General features: G+C 45.7%; 1 protein-coding gene across 1 annotated transcript in view; it reads right to left on the minus strand.

Moving 5' to 3' along the window:
- Positions 1 to 24119, minus strand: part of LOC123762189 (uncharacterized) — a 560601-nt gene extending 536482 nt beyond the window's left edge. The window contains exons 1-2 of the mRNA XM_045748567.2: positions 24062 to 24119; positions 22951 to 23586 (exon numbers count right to left, since the gene is read on the minus strand). Coding sequence (XP_045604523.2) covers positions 22951 to 23586; positions 24062 to 24119 — 694 coding nt within the window. The remainder of the gene's footprint in view (positions 1 to 22950; positions 23587 to 24061) is intronic.
- Between the last annotated feature and the right edge of the window lie 966 nt (positions 24120 to 25085).

Genomic DNA, 25085 nt, shown 5'->3' on the forward strand with positions numbered 1-25085 from the left:
TCAATACACCTCTGTAAATAACCTTATCTTTCCTAACCCTCCATTTCCCTACTTTTTCCTCCGGGCTCCGCCCCCCCCTCCCCTTATCTGCCCTTCGTTCCTTTCGTCCCCCCCCCTTGCTCCCGTCTACTCTCTTAGCACTCGCTTCCCCCCCAGCCCCTCCCCCCTTATCTTCCCTTCTCTTCCTTTGCCCCAACTACCGCCCCATTATTCATCTTACCCACATCCCGCCCACTCACATAGCTCACCCCATGCCTTATCTATCCCCTCCTTCCCTCACCCCCTCCCCCAACTTCACCCAAACCTCCCCCTCAAGAATTTAAAATGCAGCTGTTTCCAATAATTTTACTTTATTTTTGTAAATTCGCAACATCTCTATATTCTCTTTTGCACGGTCATCCCATATTTGTTAGATGTTCTCTCCATATTCTTCAAATTTTCACAGCATGTTCTCTGTACAGTTTTGCTACACGTTATTCATGTTCTCTGCCAGTTCAGTTCATAGTTCCGCCTGATTCATCCATGTTCATGGCATTCTCTTTCATTTTCTCTGTATTCTTTTCATAGCCTTACATATTCTCAGTTTTCTTTGCATGCTCTATGAGACTTGAGCAGCTATTACCATGTATCATATCATATTTTGTCTTTAAAATGTAAATACACAACACCTCCAGCATTTACATGTTCTCACATGTTCTCCGGACATCTCATTACAATTTTTTACATATTCTCCTACACAACACCTCCATCCTCTTACATATTCTCATATATTTTCTGAACAAGTTGTTACCCGTTATCCATGTTTCTACAAATTCCAGTCAAGTTTTTTTGCATGTTCTCTGTGTTCTTTTTCATATTTTCAATGTTCTCAGAATGTTCTTAGCATATTCTTCACAAGTTCATTGTTCATTCTTCATATACTCTGTATATTTTATTTTTTTTTTTCACATTCTCTGGAAGTTCAATTCATGTTCCCTGCTTGTTCTCTGTAATCTTTTCATTGTCTTACATGTTCTCTGTTTCTTTAAAACGAAATGTACAATTGTTTCTGCCATTCAGTAAATAGTTCATTGTTATGTATTATCAACCACATTACTGTCCCCCCTAACAAATTTAGTTACAATTCATTTAGTTATTTACAAATTATTTAATTACAAAATCTTTATTTAGTCATTTACCAAGGTGCATTTGTATCAACTATGTCATTGTATTTCTTACCAACACCGTTCTTATCTAAAATATCAATTCTTTCATTCCAAAAATAGACAAAGGAATCTTTCAATGTTGTTCTTAACTAAAATTATTCTTCATGGAGTAAGAAAAATAGTCAAGTGCAACTTCTTTCAATACTTTTTTAACTAACATTATGCTTCATGGAGTAAGAAGAAATAGTCACAGGTAATTTCTTCATAATTTTTCTAACTAAAGTTACTCTCCAAGATATCTCTATGCTTCAAATGTCAATCTCATTCCCTTTTTATGTAAGAAAGACACACCCAGAGACATCATGACAAACTCATATCCATCAAAGATAACCTCAAAGACACCAAGATACAATCAAGGACATCAAAAATACTATTCTAGTCATCAAAGTTATTCTCAGAGTCATCAAGGATACACTCAGAAGCATTAAGAATGCACTCGAGACAACAAACATAATCTCAAAGACATCAAAGTTACACTCAGAGTCATCAAAGATAATCTCTGAAACAACATGCATACTCTTCAAGCATTTAAAAGACTCTGTGTTGTATTTACTTAAGAAGGATACACTCTAGGACTTCTTTATACATTAAATATACTCATGCAGTACTGTGTAGGGACACAAGTACAAAGTCTCCCAAACCACAGGCCGAGGAAGGAACTTCCACTTTTGTACAGTTCTGTAAAGTACTTCCAGATGTAAGTGTTCTATCAATAAAGTCTGATCATAACTCAGCTTTGCCCACTGCCCAATTACTCTTAAAAACAGAAGGTTCAAGGTCACCATTCGTGGATTATTTGACCAAGGATCCCAAAGGACATCCCAGCAATAGGAGTAGGTTGGGAGCCGCCATTTTGGTGAGGGAGGTGCGTCGTCTGCACGACTTATCATTCTTGTTTACTGATGGCCACGATGGTCTTTGGCCACCATACCAGCTTATTTGTACAGGTATGGTGAAGAAAACAGGTAGATACTTATATATAATGTGTGTGTATATAGCATAAAAAAACCACAAGCAGTATTGTTGGAGGAGAAATATTAGTGCGTCTGGCCTTGAGGGCGGCCGCGGTAGCGACTGCGTGAGTAGCCACGTCTTTGTGCCTTTACTCACCATACAAGCTTAGATGTACAGTTATGGTGAACAAAACATGTAAATACTTATATATAACATCTGTGTATAGTGAATAAATGCAAAAACAGCATTGTGGGAGGAGAATTAGGGCGAGTGAGGTGTTGTTGAGGGAGGGAGTGGCAGGCTGGTGAGTGGCTGTCACTCCTCGTTGCATTTTGACCTACAATAACAACTTAGTGGTTTGTTATGGTGAGCAAAACATGCAGTTACTTATATATAACCTGTGTATATAGTGTAATAACAGCAAAACTGTTTGTTTATTGTTTTATGAACAAAATAATTGAATCACTAATATGCACACCATAATTTTGAGTACAGTGATGGTTCACACATTTTATTATATAAATATATCACAATTCACTGTATTTAATAATAATACTGCAAAAAAACTAAGATAAAATCAATCAGAAACATTGAAATAATTAGGTAATAATATATTTGTGGCATTTGCCGCCTGACAGCTCAAGCGGAGTAGACCTCGTCTGGCGAAGGCTCTGTCAACGCCCCTTTTTTGCCAGACTTCCCTACCCTATTGTGGCTTAAATATGCCACCTACGATTTTTTTTTATTTTTCCGTGATCAGGGAACAAAAATGATCACTTTTATAAGATGAAAGAATTTTCTGGATTTTTTTTTTTTTTGCGCCTGTGAGTGTTAAATCCATTTGGACCCTTAGTGGTTTGAGGGTTAAGGTCACAGATGATGCACTTTAATAGACATCCTGAGAATTTGAAATTGAACTATGATATAATCCAACAACAACTCGATAACAAAGAGGTTTTAACTAATGATGACCTTAAGGAAGGACACTACCTGCCGCACCATGCTGTATTGAAGAATTCAGCTACTACTAGTATTTAACTGCAGTGCCAAAATTAAGCAAAATAGTGTTTCATTGACTGACTGCCTTCAAACTGGCCATAGCCTGACTCACAGGCTGTACGACGTGCAGTTAAAATTTTGCATCGGGTCTTATGCATACACGGCCGACATCAGTAAGGCATTTCTTAAGGTAGGTTTCCAAGAAGGAGACCGTAACTACACCAAGTTCCTATGGATCAAGGATCCTAACGATCCAAACAGTGAATTAATCACTTACAGGTTTGTGTCAGTTTTATTTGGTGCTACTACTTCCCCATTTCTGCTTCAAGTTACCTTAGACATGCACTTGAAGAAGTCTAATAGCGCAAATAAAACTTTAATTAGCAACAACTTGTATGTGACAAGGAACAACGAGCAGTGAAAGTAAACTGCTCAATATATATCACGAGGCCAATCAAGAATTACTGGAAGCAAATATGCCTTTCTAGTCGTGGGTCTCCAACAATGCCAAATTAAATCAACTGATCGAAACAGAATTTCCTGACTACAAGGTACCACAGAAGACAAAGGTACTAGGCCTCAAATGGGATACAACTGTAGATCAGTTGACCATCAAATCAGTGGAGCCAGATAACACCAACCTAACAATGAGAAAACTACTATCCTAAGTCAGCAAACCCTTCGACCCATTGAAACTATTAAGTCCAATCTTAATAAATGGGAAGTTCATAATACAGTAATACTGGCAACAGAAGATAGACTGGGATGATCTTCTAACACCTGCCTTACAAGAAAAATGGCAGGCGCTAGTGAAAGATCTATCCTACTGTCTGTCTAGTTCCCTTGGAACAGTAAATGAAAAACAACCAATTAAGCTACATGTATTCTGTGATGCCTCAGGAAAGACCTGTGGCACAGTAGCTTACCTGGTATCAAATTGGGTAAGCCAATTTGCTCACATCAAAGGCCAGGGTGGCTCTGTTAAAGAAACGATCATTGCCACAACTAGAGTTAACAGCCCTGTTGTTAGGACTAAGATTGTCTCATTATCTGATCATAGCCTTAAGCAACATCCACTTTGAAGAAACAGTGGTATGGTCAGATAATGAGGCAGTAGTGCAGTGGGTGCCAAACAATAACAGTAAAAATCCTTACGTGAGTAACCACAATAAGGAAATACGAGAGCTGTCAGCAGGGTACAAACTGAGATATATACCCACCAAGGAGAATCCAGCTGACTATCTCTCCAGAGGCCTGACTTTACGTCAATTAACCAAAGCAAAGATGTGGTTCCATGGACCTCAGTGGGTAGTCAGTGACCAGTGGTCTTAACAAAAGTCACAAGTCATTGTGACCAATGTCACTGTTCCCACTGAGAATCCAGAACCACCTCGGACTTTGGTAATTGATCCTAATCAGTACTCTGAACCTAACAAACTAATAGGTGTCACCCAAGTGATGTTTGATTTTCTAAACATAAATAAGAAACAAGCATCAATTCCCTAGTCCTTTAAGGTACTGGGTCAAAAGAGCCCAAACAGAGATTAGAGATGGAATTTGACAATGGGTCTAAGAAACTTTAGAACGATTTGGGTCTCTGGATTGACACAAACAATCATAACCTAATAAAGTGCGGAGGCCACTTACAGCATGCGGACATAGATCTGGAAGCAAAAAATCCAATATTGCTTCCTCATCACCACATAATAAGCAAGCTAATTGTGTTACACATACACAAACACAACACTCCGCATGGTGGGGTATTAGATACCCTCACAGAATTAAGACAACAGTACTGGCTACCCCAAGGTCGTCGGACTGTAAAGCCCATAATTAAATCCTGTGAAATTTGCCGGAGGTACGATGCCAGAGTGTCCATATCCGGGACCTCCTCCACATCCAAAGGAACAAGTTGTACATATTCGTCTCGTTGAGACTACAGGAGTAGATTTCACATGAGCACTAACACTGACAGGCACCAAGGATAAAATCCCAGTGTAGGCGTACATCTGCCTATTCACCTGTGCCAAAACAAGGGAAGTACATCTAGAAGTGACTCCTGATATGAGTGTCGAGGCATTCTTACAGGCTTTCCACAGGTTTGCTTCACGTAGATCTTGCCAGAAGTTAATGATCTCTGACAATAGGTCCAACTTAGTGGCAGGAGAACCATGTCTGAGGGAAATCTGGAACCACCCAAAGGTGTGCACAGCCCTATCAATGGCAGTGCCACTGGAAATTCATACATTCCAAAGCACCATGGCACGGAGGCTTCTATGAATGCATGGTTGGTACAGTAAAACGGTCTCATCAGAAAACCCCTACACCGCCAAAAGATTTATATGCAGGCACTCCAAACTGTTGTTATTGAAATCAAATCTCGAGTTAACTGACCACTTACCTCTCTGATGATGTTTCACAATGTGAATCGTTAAGTCCAGAGTCCATCTCATCTGATGTATGGGAGATTTCTGAGACCTCTAGTGTCCCTGACGGACACCAAAAGATCCTTCATATGTCCAAGAGATTGATTTGGTACAACGTTTCAAACATCTATCAGGAGTGATAAGTCGGTGGAATGATATATAGACTCTAGAATACTTAACTGCTCTGAAGGAGTATTACTACGGGGCAAACAACCCATACAACAGAATTAACTTGAACCCTGGTGTTACAGACTCGTTACTCTTGTCAGGGGGTAGAGTGGCAGTTCCTGCGCCATCTACGAGTCCGCGCCCAAACTGCCCGGGAATCGTACGTAATATGGACAATGCCATCTGGTGGTGGCTATCTAAAACCTGTAAATGGATCAAGATTCTTGCCTTGGTCAGCCAGAGGGGTCGTTGTGAGCGACCTCAGGTGAGTGGCGAAGCAAGACCAGCGCCACCTAGTGTGTGCTACAGAGCACAATGTCGACTCCCCCAGTGGGTTAGTGGTATTTCCTAGTTCACCAGTATCGGCAAGGTGACGTTTTTGTGTCCACAGAGGTGACATCTGGGGGCAGCGGTACTGGAGAGGGCAGTTCATCTTGGGTAGTCCACGGTCTCCCTACATGGTCCTGGAAACGACCAAGTAAGCCACCGCCGCCGCCAATGAAGCAATGTGGTAGCTGCTAGTGCTTTAGTGTTGAAAAGATCGGCATACCTTTGGGACTGGCTTAGGGGAGAGACTGCCGACAGGGAGGTGCCTGTTGAGTAGTGCTAGTCGCTAGAGACTACTGCCAGGGGATCGCTACCCCTGTATTGGTTTGTGACCCTTGTTCAGTGTGTGACTGAGGTCTTCTGCCAGCGAGTAGCTGGAGAGCGGTCGTTGGGGTACAAGCACCTCAAGACACTGTTAGTGGGCTGACCCATGTATAGGTGAACTCGCCGGTGTTCTTCCCAGTAAGGTTGGATACGCTACTGGACAGTGAAGAAATACTGGGGATTGATGAACTCTGCACGTGAGCACATTTGATATCCTGAGCGAAAGGATTGTACATAGGTGTAGAAATAGCCTATCTGTTCTTTATATATTATTTATGGTGACGGTGTACATATATATACTTAACGGTGGTGGAAAGATATTTAATACATTGACGAAAGTAACAGTGTTTTGTTCATCCTCTCCTTTTTTTATATGCACTACATAGCCACTTTCTTGAAAGCGTACTACCGACTTGGAGTCGGATACTATCATTTTGGTTCTTCCATCAAAGAACTCGGTTGCGACCCACAGTGGCCGTAACACCTGGTGACATAACAAGAGTCTAGTGTTTAAACTTAGTAGAATAGTATTCACTAGGACTGAATACTTATAGCATACACCAGAAAATATAGCTTGTCTTGCTAGTCCTTAAGAGAGTAGGAACCAACAGAGTATTGGAACAAAACATTGTTGGAATGCCACCTCAAAGGAGAGGCAGGCAAGTCATTGTCTAAGAATCAAAATAGAGGAGGAGACAGAATGTTTCCTTGAGGCTTACATTCGGTGCACTGCAAAGGTCTGAAATGAGACCACCCAATAGTGATCTAGCCACAGCGAGCTCTACATCAACCATGAGAGTACTCGAGTATCTGACTTGTTTTTTGTCTTGCTTTACGAGGCCTTTTACATTTAGATACGGACATGCCATTTATGAGAGGGCTTAATGCCCACACAAAAGTGAGTCTAGCTCTTTACTACAGACACAAATATTTCATGTCACACCTGTACTGTATATGTTAATAGAGTCATTATTAATCCCATTCTTTTGGCAGGTAAATTTGTGGTTTGGAGATGTTAGAGGGTGAGGTGGCCAACATAATCTGCATCACTTTCATACCCTGCCTGCTCCACAGACACCATGTCACCACTATGTGGCATCCTAGACCACATGTGCCACACCCTAATCTGACGTAGGAACTGCCTATCAGGCCATATCAACCTACACAAATAAGCTCATACAGTTATACTAATATAATTATAATTGTGTAATATTAACCTTACTGTAATTTAAACCACCATATGTGGTATAATTTATATGAAGATAAGGTAAATGTTTATAGCTTATTATATGACCACCTATTGTGATATAAGCTGTAACCATCCCTTCCAACCATGTGCACATAAAACCTGGCAGCCTGAATCAAATATACAGTTCACTTAAAATCATAAATATTGAAGTAATAAATTAATAGAAAATAAATATTCATAAAGAACAAAACAAATAATTGCCTGTTAGGATTATCCTACAAGTAGAAGACAACTGTGTCATCGTTAGGTCACACTTATCACACATCATAACTAACATTCCACGCAATGATTGTATGACACTTCCTGTATATTCATGAACTTTTAAATCAGACTCTAAATATTATTTTTGTTTAAACAATGTATCAAACAGCATTTATGAGCTAAGGAAGTGATGAGCGTGGGAGAGGCTTCCTGGTCTCCACAACCCAGGGAGGAGAAACGTTGATGAGCGTGGGAGAGGCTTCCCGGTCTCCACAACCCAGGGAGGAGAAACGTTGATGAGCGTGGGAGAGGCTTCCTGGTCTCCACAACCCAGGGAGCAGAAACGTTGATGAACGTGGGAGAGGCTTCCTGGTCTCCACAACCCAGGGAGGAGAAACGTTGATGAACGAAGTATGATAACAAATAATTAACGAATAACTACCCGTCTATTTTTGGTCAACGAAGAAAAACAGTAATTCTACTAACGTGACGCCTGTACTGTGCTAGTGGGATGAACACCGTTGTAGTGACCTACCTGTACTGTGCCCGCGGGATGAACACCGTTGTAGTGACCTACCTGTACTGTGCCCGCGGGATGAACACCGTTGTAGTGACCTACCTGTACTGTGCCCGCGGGATGAACACCGTTGTAGTGACCTACCTGTACTGTGCCCGCGGGATGAACACCGTTGTAGTGACCTACCTGTACTGTGCCCGCGGGATGAACACCGTTGTAGTGACCTACCTGTACTGTGCCCGCGGGATGAACACCGTTGTAGTGACCTACCTGTACTGTGCCCGCGGGATGAACACCGTTGTAGTGACCTACCTGTACTGTGCCCGTGGGATGAACACCGTTGTAGTGACCTACCTGTACTGTGCCCGCGGGATGAACACCGTTGTAGTGACCTACCTGTACTGTGCCCGTGGGATGAACACCGTTGTAGTGACCTACCTGTACTGTGCCCGTGGGATGAACACCGTTGTAGTGACTTACCTGTACTGTGCCCGCGGGATGAACACCGTTGTAGTGACCTACCTGTACTGTGCCCGCGGGATGAACACCGTTGTAGTGACCTACCTGCAACGGACACAATATATTCATTAGGCCTACGTCACCAGTATTTGAATTCCACATAAATATTTGAAGGACAGATTTATAATGAAACAAACTGAAATTTGTCGATGCAGCCCAGTACACAGTAGTCCCTCACAGCCACAGTACCGTCACACAGTAGTCCCTCACAGTCACAGTACTTCACACAGTAGTCCCTCACAGCCACAGTACGTCACACAGTAGTCCCTCACAGCCACAGTACTTCACACAGTAGTCCCTCACAGCCACAGTACGTCACACAGTAGTCCCTCACAGCCACAGTACTTCACACAGTAGTCCCTCACAGCCACAGTACTTCACACAGTAGTCCCTCACAGCCACAGTACTTCACACAGTAGTCCCTCACAGCCACAGTACTTCACACAGTAGTCCCTCACAGCCACAGTACTTCACACAGTAGTCCCTCACAACCACAGTACTTCACACAGTAGTCCCTCACAGCCACAGTACTTCACACAGTAGTCCCTCACAACCACAGTACGTCACACAGTAGTCCCTCACAGTCACAGTAGTCCCTCACAGTCACAGTACTTCACACAGTAGTCCCTCACAGCCACAGTACTTCACACAGTAGTCCCTCACAGCCACAGTACTTCACACAGTAGTCCCTCACAGCCACAGTACTTCACACAGTAGTCCCTCACAGCCACAGTACTTCACACAGTAGTCCCTCACAGTCACAGTACTTCACACAGTAGTCCCTCACAGTCACAGTACTTCACACAGTAGTCCCTCACAACCACAGTACTTCACACAGTAGTCCCTCACAACCACAGTACTTCACACAGTAGTCCCTCACAGTCACAGTACTTCACACAGTAGTCCCTCACAGTCACAGTACTTCACACAGTAGTCCCTCACAGTCACAGTACTTCACACAGTAGTCCCTCACAGCCACAGTACTTCACACAGTAGTCCCTCACAACCACAGTACTTCACACAGTAGTCCCTCACAGTCACAGTACTTCACACAGTAGTCCCTCACAGTCACAGTACTTCACACAGTAGTCCCTCACAGCCACAGTACTTCACACAGTAGTCCCTCACAACCACAGTACTTCACACAGTAGTCCCTCACAGTCACAGTACTTCACACAGTAGTCCCTCACAGTCACAGTACCGTCACACAGTAGTCCCTCACAGCCACAGTACCGTCACACAGTAGTCCCTCACAGCCACAGTACTTCACACAGTAGTCCCTCACAGTCACAGTACTTCACACAGTAGTCCCTCACAGTACTTCACACAGTAGTCCCTCACAGTCACAGTACTTCACACAGTAGTCCCTCACAGCCTTCACATTACGCAATATTAAGCCACTAGGACCACCAGGTCCCGGGGTTGTGAGCTGGGACCACCAGGTCCTGGGGTTGTGAGCTGGGACCATCAGGTCCTGGGGTTGTGAGCTAGGACCACCAGGTCCTGGGGTTGTGAGCTGGGACCATCAGGTCCTGGGGTTGTGAGCTAGGACCATCAGGTCCTGGGGTTGTGAGCTAGGACCACCAGGTCCTGGGGTTGTGAGCTGGGACCACCAGGTCCTGGGGTTGTGAGCTAGGACCACCAGGTCCTGGGGTTGTGAGCTGGGACCATCAGGTAATGGGGTTGTGAGCTAGGACCATCAGGTCCTGGGGTTGTGAGCTAGGACCACCAGGTCCTGGGGTTGTGAGCTGGGACCACCAGGTCCTGGGGTTGTGAGCTGGGACCACCAAGTCCTGGGGTTGTGAGCTAGGACCATCAGGTCCTGGGGTTGTGAGCTAGGACCACCAGGTCCTGGGGTTGTGAGCTGGGACCACCAGGTCCTGGGGTTGTGAGCTAGGACCATCAGGTCCTGGGGTTGTGAGCTGGGACCACCAGGTCCTGGGGTTGTGAGCTGGGACCACCAGGTCCTGGGGTTGTGAGCTGGGACCACCAGGTCCTGGGGTTGTGAGCTAGGACCACCAGGTCCCGGGGTTGTGAGCTGGGACCACCAGGTCCTGGGGTTGTGAGCTGGGACCACCAGGTCCTGGGGTTGTGAGCTAGGACCACCAGGTCCCGGGGTTGTGAGCTGGGACCACCAGGTCCTGGGGTTGTGAGCTGGGACCACCAGGTCCTGGGGTTGTGAGCTGGGACCACCAGGTCCTGGGGTTGTGAGCTGGGACCACCAGGTCCTGGGGTTGTGAGCTGGGACCATCAGGTTCTGGGGTTGTGAGCTAGGACCACCAGGTCCCGGGGTTGTGAGCTGGGACCACCAGGTCCTGGCGTTGTGAGCTGGGACCACCAGGTCCTGGGGTTGTGAGCTGGGACCACCAGGTCCTGGCGTTGTGAGCTGGGACCACCAGGTCCTGGGGTTGTGAGCTGGGACCACCAGGTCCTGGGGTTGTGAGCTGGGACCACCAGGTCCTGGGGTTGTGAGCTGGGACCACCAGGTTCTGGGGTTGTGAGCTAGGACCAGCAGGTCCTGTGGTACTGTTCTACACCTGTTCTACAGGTGTAGAACAACGAGGAGCCACACACCAACACCACTACAGGTGTAGAACAACGAGGAGCCACACACCAACACCACTACAGGTGTAGAGCAACGAGGAGCCACACACCAACACCACTACAGGTGTAGAGCAACGAGGAGCCACACACCAACACCACTACAGGTGTAGAGCAACGACGAGCCACACACCAACACCACTACAGGTGTAGAGCAACGAGGAGCCACACACCAACACCACTACAGGTGTAGAACAACGAGGAGCCACACACCAACACCACTACAGGTGTAGAACAACGAGGAGCCACACACCAACAACACTACAGGTGTAGAACAACGAGGAGCCACACACCAACACCACTACAGGTGTAGAGCAACGAGGAGCCACACACCAACACCACTACAGGTGTAGAGCAACGAGGAGCCACACACCAACACTACAGGTGTAGAGCAACGAGGAGCCACACACCAACACTACAGGTGTAGAGCAACGACGAGCCACACACCAACACCACTACAGGTGTAGAACAACGAGGAGCCACACACCAACACCACTACAGGTGTAGAGCAACGACGAGCCACACACCAACACCACTACAGGTGTAGAGCAACGAGGAGCCACACACCAACACCACTACAGGTGTAGAACAACGAGGAGCCACACACCAACACTACAGGTGTAGAACAACGAGGAGCCACACACCAACACCACTACAGGTGTAGAGCAACGAGGAGCCACACACCAACACTACAGGTGTAGAACAACGGGGAGCCACACACCAACACTACAGGTGTAGAGCAACGACGAGCCACACACCAACACCACTACAGGTGTAGAACAACGAGGAGCCACACACCAACACCACTACAGGTGTAGAGCAACGAGGAGCCACACACCAACACCACTACAGGTGTAGAGCAACGAGGAGCCACACACCAACACTACTACAGGTGTAGAACAACGAGGAGCCACACACCAACACCACTACAGGTGTAGAACAACGAGGAGCCACACACCAACACCACTACAGGTGTAGAACAACGAGGAGCCACACACCAACACCACTACAGGTGTAGAGCAACGAGGAGCCACACACCAACACTACAGGTGTAGAGCAACGAGGAGCCACACACCAACACTACAGGTGTAGAGCAACGACGAGCCACACACCAACACCACTACAGGTGTAGAACAACGAGGAGCCACACACCAACACCACTACAGGTGTAGAGCAACGACGAGCCACACACCAACACCACTACAGGTGTAGAACAACGAGGAGCCACACACCAACAACACTACAGGTGTAGAGCAACGAGGAGCCACACACCAACACCACTACAGGTGTAGAGCAACGAGGAGCCACACACCAACAACACTACAGGTGTAGAACAACGAGGAGCCACACACCAACACCACTACAGGTGTAGAGCAACGACGAGCCACACACCAACACCACTACAGGTGTAGAACAACGAGGAGCCACACACCAACAACACTACAGGTGTAGAGCAACGAGGAGCCACACACCAACACCACTACAGGTGTAGAGCAACGACGAGCCACACACCAACACCACTACAGGTGTAGAACAACGAGGAGCCACACACCAACACCACTACAGGTGTAGAGCAACGACGAGCCACACACCAACACCACTACAGGTGTAGAGCAACGAGGAGCCACACACCAACACCACTACAGGTGTAGAGCAACGACGAGCCACACACCAACACCACTACAGGTGTAGAGCAACGAGGAGCCACACACCAACACCACTACAGGTGTAGAGCAACGACGAGCCACACACCAACACCACTACAGGTGTAGAGCAACGAGGAGCCACACACCAACACCACTACAGGTGTAGAGCAACGACGAGCCACACACCAACACTACAGGTGTAGAGCAACGAGGAGCCACACACCAACACCACTACAGGTGTAGAACAACGAGGAGCCACACACCACTTGCCTGTCACTGAGGTAGACAGTTGGGTGTATGATGTGTTGTCAGCCGCTGGTGTGTTGTACCTGTGTGTTCCATGTTATAGTGTAGTGTAACATTAGGAACAACTGAGAGAAGATAAAAAACAGTGACTGATAATGCTTATATCAAAAGGAAGGAGAGGATTAGAGGAGATAGGGACAAAGGAGGAGGAATGAGCAGTGAGGAAACGGAACATCCAAGAGAAATATACACAACTACATGAAGTATATTAACATCACATGAAGCCCAAATGAAAGAGGAGCAACCAAGAGATGCCAACACCATACAAGAGCTGAAGGAGTATATAGCGTCGCTAACAAGAGCTGTGGATGAGGAGAGAAGGCAAGTGAGAGGTGATACGAGAGCCACAAGCGGAGGCAGCTTCACCAGGGGGACTGGAGAACACCATTATAGACCTAAATAAAAACCATGACAAGAGTGAGGAACTCAGTAGCTACCTCAAAGGATCCAAACGAGGTGAAGAATTAAACCACAAAAGAGGGGGAAATGTGCCTGGGCTCCAGGTCAGAATAAAGTCAGGGGAAGAGGAGGGGAAGACAGCAGGGAAGGCAAGAAAGACAACATAACAGATAATAAGAAAGAATGTAACAGCAAGGTAAGAGGAAAATAGACTCACTAAAGAGCCAGATATTATTATACCAGAGTCAGGAGGAAAGCCGAGATACGACTTAAAAACGATATAGTAACAAAAATTAAGGAACAACCAACACTTTTATAGCTATATAAATAGACAACATTAAGAGATCACGTGATAAGGGTAAAGAGACAAGGGAAAAGTATTTCAGAAATGATAAGGAGGTGTGTGTGAGGAACTAAAAAGACTCCAGGTGGTGTTTGCAATTGAACCAACATGGAGACCAGAGCCGAGAGATGAAAGGTCAGAGGAAACACTGGAAGACACAGTAGTCACAGTGTTAGAAGTCAAAAAAACAACTGAAGGAACTAGTTGCAACAAAACCAATTGATCCAGACTGTATCGCCATGGCTATTGAAGGAGGCTGCAGAGGTAATATGTCACCAACTAACTGAGGGTTTTAATGAATTACTTAAAACAGGATTTCTTCCAGAATTATGAAAGAGGTAAATATGTTCCCAATATTCAAGAAAAGTTACAGACAGGAGGCACTAAATTAGAGACCATTGGCACTGACGAGTAGTCCTTGCAAAGTGCTTGAGAGTAATCAGGTCTAGAACAGTGAAGCATTAGAGAGGATGAACTGTGTAACAAAATGGCAGCATTTGACTTTTGTCATGCCTGACAAACTTAATAAAATACAGCAGGAAAACTAGAAGGCTGGGTAGAGTGAATTTTCCTAAACTGTCAATATGCATTGTATACAGCTCCTCAAGGAAAGCTGGTGTACACGACGCAGAAGCAAGATGGAATGATTGGAAAGACACTAAACTTGGTAAGGGAAAACCTGAAGGACAGACGACAGTCACAGTCAGAGGTGAGGTCTCCAGCTGGAGGAATGTAACAAGTGGGGACCCCCAAGGATAGGTCCTGGAACCACTACTGGTCCTAATTTATGTTAATGGTCTTCCCGAGGGAGTGAGCTAGTACATGTCAGTGCTTGCAGACGATGCCTAAATAATGTGGAATATAAAAGCAAAAGAAGACTGCAGAATGTTACCGCATGACCTTAGCAGGAAGGAGTGGAAAGGAAACTCCTCATTAAGGAAGGAGTGGAAAGGAAACTCCTCATTAAGGAAGGAGTGGAAAGCAAAAGGTTGCCGGAGTTAAGTCCTAATAAGTGTAATGTGATAAGGATGGGGAAGGGAGAAAGAATACCAGAAGATGTCTACACCATTAATGGAAGGGAACTGCAGGAATCAGAGAGAGACACTTGGGAGTGGATAGAATTCCATCACTATCACCAGAGGCACATATAGGCAGGGTGATATCAGCAGCATACGGGACGCTGGCAAACATTAGCATATCGTTTAGAAAACTAAATCAGGACGCGTTCAAAACGTTCTACACAGCTTTTGTTAGACCTGTGCTGGAATATGCAACACCTGCCTGGAATTCATACCTTGTGAAACAAACTTAAATTGAAAACTGCATAGATTTGCTACTATATTAGTGCCAGAGCTTAGAAAGTGAAGTGAGGATAGGCTGAAGGAACTGGATCTGTCAACCTTGGAGGACAGAGGAGAGGAGATATGATAACAACGTGCAAGATACTGAGGGGAATAGACATGATGGACAAGGGCAGCCTCTATAAGTTGAGATATAACAGAACAAAAGAACACAAGTGGAGTCGCAAATAAGTGGAAGAAATGTAAGGAAATACTGGTAGCCTGTACAGGTGGTCAACAAGTTGAGTGCACTAAGGGAAGAAGGAAGAGGTGGTTGTGGAAGCCACCTCTATTCACAACATTAAGGAAAGGTTCGACAAAGATAGTGAGTGTTAGAATAGTGAAGCTTTAAGGCAACGGCACAAGAAGGCTAGTAGACGGGGCTTGAAGAGCTTGACCTCACTTGCCCTTAGTCACTGACTGGTAAGTACAAAGCTGTGTTGCATCATGCAAAACATTCTGTTTTGAGATATGAATTATATCAACATTACTGGGATGATAATGGGAGCCTCTGTGTCTGCTACAACATTACTGGGATGATAATGGGAGCCTCTGTGTCTGCCACAACATTACTGGGATGATAATGGGAGCCTCTGTGTCTGCCACAACATTACTGGGATGATAATGGGAGCCTCTGTGTCTGCCACAACATTACTGGGATGATAATGGGAGCCTCTGTGTCTGCCACAACATTACTGGGATGATAATGGGAGCCTCTGTGTCTGCCACAACATTACTGGGATGATAATGGGAGCCTCTGTGTCTGCCACAATATTACTGGGATGATAATGGGAGCCTCTGTGTCTGCCACAACATTACTGGGATGATAATAGGAGCCTCTGTGTCTGCCACAACATTACTGGGATGATAATGGGAGCCTCTGTGTCTGCCACAACATTACTGGGATGATAATGGGAGCCTCTGTGTCTGCCACAACATTACTGGGATGATAATGGGAGCCTCTGTGTCTGCCACAACATTACTGGGATGATAATGGGAGCCTCTGTGTCTGCCACAACATTACTGGGATGATAATGGGAGCCTCTGTGTCTGCCACAACATTGCTGGGATGATAATGGGAGCCTCTGTGTCTGCCACAACATTACTGGGATGATAATGGGAGCCTCTGTGTCTGCCACAACATTACTGGGATGATAATGGGAGCCTCTGTGTCTGCCACAACATTACTGGGATGATAATGGGAGCCTCTGTGTCTGCCACAACATTACTGGGATGATAATGGGAGCCTCTGTGTCTGCCACAACATTACTGGGATGATAATGGGAGCCTCTGTGTCTGCCACAACATTACTGGGATGATAATAGGAGCCTCTGTGTCTGCCACAACATTACTGGGATGATAATGGGAGCCTCTGTGTCTGCCACAACATTACTGGGATGATAATGGGAGCCTCTGTGTCTGCCACAACATTACTGGGATGATAATGGGAGCCTCTGTGTCTGCCACAACATTACTGGGATGATAATGGGAGCCTCTGTGTCTGCCACTCAATTATCATCCACATCCAATATTTGATTTCAACTTATTGCCAAAATATATAAAGTATATAATCATTTTCTACTGGTAAATCGATGCTTTTAAGATATTGCAATTGGGATGCTTAAAGATTTTTTGTAGTAAACTAATTATTTTGGTATCCAACATCATATTTAATGTGCAATGGTAAGATAATGGTTCCCTGATGTGTCTTGACATTAAGATTGTAGAAGTTAAAGTAAAGTGTTCTCTCACGCAAAATTATCTGCAAGCAGACACCATGACAAAAGTATTCTATAATTTTGACATAACTTTTGGCCTGATGACGCCCTCGGATGTGAAGCGACATGCACAAATTAGATAACTTTGTCTAGTCTCTCCTTGCATACAAGACGCTGCCATGGGCCCCGTTTTTATGACATTTTCCCCCACATACTCCCCCCCACCCAAGAGAACATAACACAGACCCATCCCATGAAAGTCAATCCTCACCCCGGCCTATCCCCCCACCTCTCTTCTCTCTCTCCCCCCCCCCCACCTCTCCTCACCTCTCAATCACATGCGACAAGCTTATGACATCACCTTAACAAGAGAACTGCAGAATAGATATACCTGTATAATAGACAAAACACAAGTTGTAAGATGATTTACAAACTCTTGAAGCAATCTACATAAGAATAGAACAAGTCACTATAAATACCCAAAATAAGAGAACTATTCACTCTACCCACCATGAGAATAAGAACAAGACCGGAACACGAACATTCCAAAGTAGACGACATTGCTCCAAACGCCACGCCCACTCCACTGGATTAATCTTTGTATGTGCTTCCTCTCTTTTTTCCGCTCTATTCGTCCCCATTTACGTCCCAATTTATTCCCTATTCAGCCCCCCTCCCCCCTCCTTTACGCTGTATTCCTCACCTATTTATATTATGTACCTGACCTCCCTAATGGTATAGATCCAATACGCCCAGTTCAGTTCCGTAACTTGAGACTGAACCATGTAGGTTCGAAACGTAGTGTAAATTTATAATAAGTGTAATACATTCTAAAGTTAATTATTTATTTTAGTTTACCCCAAATAAATATAACAACATTTGGAGAAATCTTCCAATTAACCCAAGATGCAAGAGCACTAGTCAGAGGGAGAGAAGCCCTAAACAAGAAAATAATCAATACAGAATATGCAGTCATATTCAAACATGTCTAAATGAAAACCTGCTTCCAGTGTACACCAATACCAACAGATAAAAGGAATACATTTAAGTCTGTGGGTCAGCTGAGCATGCATTGCTGCCAGAAGTATAAGTAATTACTGCCATGCAAGTACCTGGCTAGTATTAAGATAAGATTAATGTGTAAATTAATTAATTAATAAACAGCCAGAAGGGTACACTATATATGAGGTAACTATGTAAGAGACTTGGGGGTGGTTAATGAGTCAGAGTAGACTGTTACTGTATGATCATTTGGGCTACTCGGAGGCACTGTGGGAATGCAGATTCAATTGGTAACTGAACTCGATGGAGGGCGGATATTTTGTGTCGACTCTTGGGAAAGTGCCTCAGAAAGTCCTTATATATTTTTTAAATTTCTACCACGATCAACTTTAATGGCTTATTATTATATGCAACTCCAGGCATACTCCACAGTAAATGTGTACAGCGGGTGTATGCTTGGAGAGGCTCTTTGGTGCACTGTGGGGGTTAAGACACATTCCAGCTGCACCTCCCTTCACAGGTTTTTACGAGCCTGTCTAATGTGCTTTGTTTGCGAGCCTTTATCCATGTTCCAGGGGGGTTTTGAGCATAAATTGTCACCGGCAATCTCAGGGGTTTTGTCGTGGGGAAAGAATAATAATTATGAGAAGTGGATTATGAATTATCATTAGTGGATTATTAAATGTGAAAAATATTATTACTATTATTAATAAACCATGAAGTATACATATTTAATAACCGTGTCTAGTGTGTGCCGGGGGGTGGGGTCTTTCATGCCTGTCCCTGGAGCCGGTCCTCGACCCACTCTACCTGGAGGCCTGGCTAGATGGTATGTGTATATATATTAAGGCAAGAGGCTCTTGGGTGGGTGAACACAGGGAAGGATGGGCGTGGGGTAAGGGAGCAGGGAGGACATGGGCCAGAGCATATCTCTAAGGTTGGGGAAGAGTAGTTGATGGTTGCAGAAAGAATGTTGTGGGAAGAAGGGTGGTGGTTGGGCTCTCTTACACTCCTCTCTGGGGTTGCAGGCTTTCTGGTGGAGGATTTCCCACTTCCCTATGAAGTTTCTGAAGATACTGAACTGAGGCCTATGGCTCCCCTCATTCTCTTCCCTCTGTCTCTCATTGCTATTGGGGATTTATCATCCAGTTCTGGATCTTAGGACAGGCTACTGGTGATGATCCAATTCCGATCATATTATCCTTCATGGTCAATACTGCGACCACTCAGCCAAGAGTTCCTTCTTACTGCAACAAAAAGCTGCAGTAAGAAGACATTTCCATTTGTGTATATATGGGCTGAGGCTAGGAGATGAAACCAATCATCAGTACGGTGGTGCAGCTCGCGAGATAGGCTTTAGCGCTCGAGACGAACCTCCAGTGCATGTTGGGTACAGCATCAGATGAGGAGTGACTGGTCGGAGGCAGGGCTTTGCCACATTGACAAATGGAGTCGCTCAACGTGCGTGACGATCTTGGGTAACTTTAAGAGGCGGCGTTGTGGTACAACCCACGGTCCATTTACTATGGTGGAGCTAAGCGAGAAAGATTTGGTAGCAGAGTCCTGGTCCATTGCAGAGCGACGACCGCTCTGGAGGGAGATGAATTCAAACCACAAGGCTACACAAGAAGCAGTGGACCAGTACGTGAATGTGTATGTCTGGAGAGCCCAGCCGACGTCGGCTACGACCTAACATCTAATGAGGAGCACTTTGTGGAGTGTCGGTTGTGTAAGATGTAACGGACGACGCCGAGGAAGGAGACATTCACCAAAGGGAGGTCGACCCAGACGCTGTAGACCAGTGAGGAGCTAATCCCAAGCTTATACGTTCAGCTGGGTCGACATTCTTCAGTACCAGTCTAAAAGGTTGTTAAAATTGCCCTCCCATTTTTCCCATGCGTTAGGAAAGGTGATATATATAAATAAGGTGATCTTCGGAAATTACGTAGAAGTGAAATTGGACATAAAGCAATTATTATTATTAATTATTGTGTTAGTGATTATGTTTTCATGTATTAAGTAGTGATATAAATGCTAAATATATTGGAGAACCATAACACATATTTACATTCTAATGATGACATAATGCGAAAGCCTCATAACTTATAATTTGGAAACAGCGAAGTGTTGCCAGATATCGTGATTAATTTCAATTGTTGTCATCGAACTGATTTAGAGAGACATTTACTGACCAGTATAATGTAGCCTATTGTGAGGAAACAAATCGTATTTTACTACTGTGTTTCCTTCATCCTCTTCATTTCTTGTATGTGTTGTGGTGGGGGTTTACTGAGCACCGCACTACTGTTAGAGAAGCACTAGACTGGGAGAGGTGACATCCCATCCCACTGTGTTGGAAGTATTACTTGACCACAGAGGAAGGAGAGTCAAGTTGGTGACCTTGTTGATAACCTTATGGACGAGCAACTCCACCTGGACAAACCTTGAGTTCCCGTGTCCACGTACACCCCAGCAAGGAAACTAGGAAGTGGTAGAGTTACCTCACTCACTACGGGGTGTAAGGCAGGGTTCGGTGCTAACTCTGCTCTGTAGATCGACTGAGATGTTCTCCAGAGGTGAACAGTAGCATCTACGGAGGGGAGCAGGGGCCCCATCAGAGAGGGGCTCTAGAGTGGAAGGAGCTGCGGTACTTTAGGACGTGCATCGTCGAGCGCTCTAGAGGAACATCGTCGCCTCTTAAGGTACAGTTCGCGGGAGTATAGTTGGCGATTCTGACGGGATGTTTAATTGAGGGTTACGACCTGCCACACCTGGTCAATACTACAACCACTCAGCCAAGAGTTGGTGGCCAGGTGTGTACTACCACCAACAGTTGGGTTGGCCAGGTGTGAACTACCACCAACAGTTGGGGTTGCCAGGTGTATACTACCACCAACAGTTGGGGTGGCCAGGTGTGTACTACCACCAACAGTTGGGGTGGCCAGGTGTGTACTACCATCACCAGTTGGGGTGGCCAGGTGTGTACTACCACCAACAGATGGGGTGGCCAGGTGTGTACTACCATCACCAGTTGGGGTGGCCAGGTGTGTACTACCATCACCAGTTGGGGTGGCCAGGTGTGTACTACAACCAACAGTTGGGGTGGCCAGGTGTGTACTACCACCAACAGATGGGGTGGCCAGGTGTGTACTACCATCACCAGTTGGGGTGGCCAGGTGTGTACTACCATCACCAGTTGGGGTGGCCAGGTGTGTACTACAACCAACAGTTGGGGTGGCCAGGTGTGTACTACCATCACCAGTTGGGGTGGCCAGGTGTGTACTACAACCAACAGTTGGGGTGGCCAGGTGTGTACTACCACCAACAGATGGGGTGGCCAGGTGTGTACTACCACCAACAGTTGGGGTGGCCAGGTGTGTACTACCACCAACAGATGGGGTGGCCAGGTGTGTACTACCACCAACAGTTGGGGTGGCCAGGTGTGTACTACCACCAACAGTTGGGGTAGCCAGGTGTGTACTACCACCAACAGTTGGGGTGGCCAGGTGTGTACTACCACCAACAGTTGGGGTGGCCAGGTGTGTACTACCACCAACAGTTGGGGTAGCCAGGTGTGTACTACCACCAACAGTTGGGGTGGCCAGGTGTGTACTGCCACCAACAGTTGGGTTGCCAGGTGTGTACTACCACCAACAGATGGGGTGGCCAGATGTGTACTACCACCAACAGTTGGAGTGGCCAGGTGTGTACTACCACCAACAGTTGGAGTGGCCAGGTGTGTACTACCACCAACAGTTGTGGTGGCCAGGTGTGTACTACAGTCAACAGTTGTGGTGGCCAGGTGTGTACTACAGTAAACAGTTGGCTTGGCAGGTGTGTAGTAGAACCATAAATTGGGTTGCAAGGTGTGTAGTAGAACCATAAATTGGGTTGCCAGGTGTGTACTACAACCAACAATTGGGTTGCCAGGTGTGTACTACAACCAACAATTGGGTTGCCAGGTGTGTACTATAACCAACAATTGGGTTGCCAGGTGTGTACTACAACCAACAATTGGGTTGCCAGGTGTGTACTACAACCAACAATTGGGTTGCCATGTGTGTACTACAACCAACAATTGGGTTGCCAGGTGTGTACTACCACCAACAATTGGGTTGCCAGGTGTGTACTACAAACAATATATAAGGTGCCACACACCACCATACATAGGAAATACCGGATGCACTTATAACAAAATAGAATATTAATAAACAAAAAAATGAGGCTTCGTTTTATAACAAAAATTACAACTTGGAAAAATGACGCGGCGTTGATCTATAAAGTTCAATATTTACATTTCTATATACTGTTTCAACACTAAATTTTAGCTTTTAAGTATATTCGCCAAACTGTCATATCTGCCATATACGACGGCTAGTAACTCTGTGACAGTTACAAGAATACTCTTATGCGATTTTGACGAGCTTGAGGGAGGGAGGGGGGTGGAGCTGTATTTGTCTCTCCTGGGTGATTGAGGTGGGGTTTTAGGGGGCGGATGTTGGACAGTTGTTCGGGTGTGGGGGGGGGGGTTTCAGAGGTTGGGGGAGGCGTGGGGAGGAGTTTGGCGGTGTTGGGGGAGGGATATGAATCCAAAAGAGAGGGGGAAATAGTAATATTTTACAGCTGTGACCAATTTGTTTAGTGGCAAATTGGATTGTTAGGTAAATGTGGATTATTGAAGTAATTTGCGGGTGATGGAGTCTTACCTGGAGTGAGAGCGAGGAGACCGACGACCAGGAGGAGACCACACATGCTGCCAACACCAACAGTTACCTTAAACTGTACCCGGTGATCGTCACTATCCACCTCCGACTCCACCTTACTTATGGCACTAATGTGGCTACAGGTGTGTGGATAAGTAGCCCGGGCCTTGTGGCCACAGGTGTGTGGATGTGGAGCCCCAGCTGTGACGTCTACCTGGCCAGCTGTGACGTCTACCTGGCCAGCTGTGACGTCTACCTGGCCAGCTGGGACGTCTACCTGGCCAGCTGTGACGTCTACCTGGCCAGCTGTGACGTCTACATGGCCAGCTGTGACGTCTACCTGGCCAGCTGGGACGTCTACCTGGCCAGCTGTGACGTCTACCTGGCCAGCTGTGACGTCTACCTGGCCAGCTGGGACGTCTACCTGGCCAGCTGGGACGTCTACCTGGCCAGCTGGGACGTCTACCTGGCCAGCTGTGACGTCTACCTGGCCAGCTGGGACGTCTACTTGTGTAAGCGGCCAAGCACCAAACACGTGAGATACAAAAGGTTTTCCAAGACTCCGGTTTCGTTCTCTAATATCTACAGTTAACAAGTGTTTGTTTCCGTCGGTTTCAGAGATGTAGTTTAGCTTTTTATCTGTCAATAATTATTGAGTAAACCAATAAAATCCTCCGTAAACTACGACCTTCTACTCCGTAAACTACGACCTTGTACTTTTCCATAAACTACGACCTTCTACTTCTCCATAAACTACGACCTTCTACTTCTCCGTAAACTACGACCTTGTACTTTTCCATAAACTACGACCTTCTACTTCTCCATAAACTACGACCTTCTACTTCTCCGTAAACTACGACCTTCTACTTCTCCGTAAACTACGACCTTCTACTTCTCCGTAAACTACGACCTTCTACTTCTCCGTAAACTACGACCTTCTACTTCTCCGTAAACTACGACCTTCTACTTCTCCGTAAACTACGACCTTCTACTCCGTAAACTACGACCTTCTACTTCTCCGTAAACTACGACCTTCTACTTCTCCGTAAACTACGACCTTCTACTTCTCCATAAACTACAACCTTCTACTTCTCCGTAAACTACGACCTTCTACTTCTCCGTAAACTACGACCTTCTACTTCTCCGTAAACTACGACCTTCAACTTCTCCATAAACTACGACCTTCTACTTCTCCGTAAACTACGACCTTCTACTTCTCCGTAAACTACGACCTTCTACTTCTCCGTAAACTACGACCTTCTACTTCTCCGTAAACTACGACCTTCTACTTCTCCGTAAACTACGACCTTCTACTTCTCCGTAAACTACGACCTTCTACTTCTCCGTAAACTACGACCTTCTACTTCTCCGTAAACTACGACCTTCTACTTCTCCGTAAACTACGACCTTCTACTTCTCCGTAAACTACGACCTTCTACTTCTCCGTAAACTACGACCTTCTACTTCTCCATAAACTACGACCTTCTACTTCTCCGTAAACTACGACCTTCTACTTCTCCGTAAACTACGACCTTCTACTTCTCCGTAAACTACGACCTTCTACTTCTCCGTAAACTACGACCTTCTACTTCTCCATAAACTACGACCTTCTACTTCTCCGTAAACTACGACCTTCTACTTCTCCATAAACTACGACCTTCTACTTCTCCGTAAACTACGACCTTCTACTTCTCCGTAAACTACGACCTTCTACTTCTCCGTAAACTACGACCTTCTACTTCTCCGTAAACTACGACCTTCTACCTCTCCGTAAACTACGACCTTCTACCTCTCCGTAAACTACGACCTTCTACCTCTCCGTAAACTACGACCTTCTACTTCTCCGTAAACTACGACCTTCTACTTTCCGTAAACTACGACCTTCTACTTCTCCGTAAACTACGACCTTCTACCTCTCCGTAAACTACGACCTTCTACTTCTCCGTAAACTACGACCTTCTACTCCGTAAACTTCGACCTTCTACCTCTCCGTAAACTACGACCTTCTACCTCTCCGTAAACTACGACCTTCTACCTCTCCGTAAACTACGACCTTCTACCTCTCCGTAAACTACGACCTTCTACCTCTCCGTAAACTACGACCTCCTACTTCTCCGTAAACTACGACCTCCTACTTC

Source organism: Procambarus clarkii, chromosome 34, assembly GCF_040958095.1.
Source record: "Procambarus clarkii isolate CNS0578487 chromosome 34, FALCON_Pclarkii_2.0, whole genome shotgun sequence".
In the NCBI taxonomy this organism is placed as follows: Eukaryota; Metazoa; Arthropoda; class Malacostraca; order Decapoda; family Cambaridae; genus Procambarus; species Procambarus clarkii.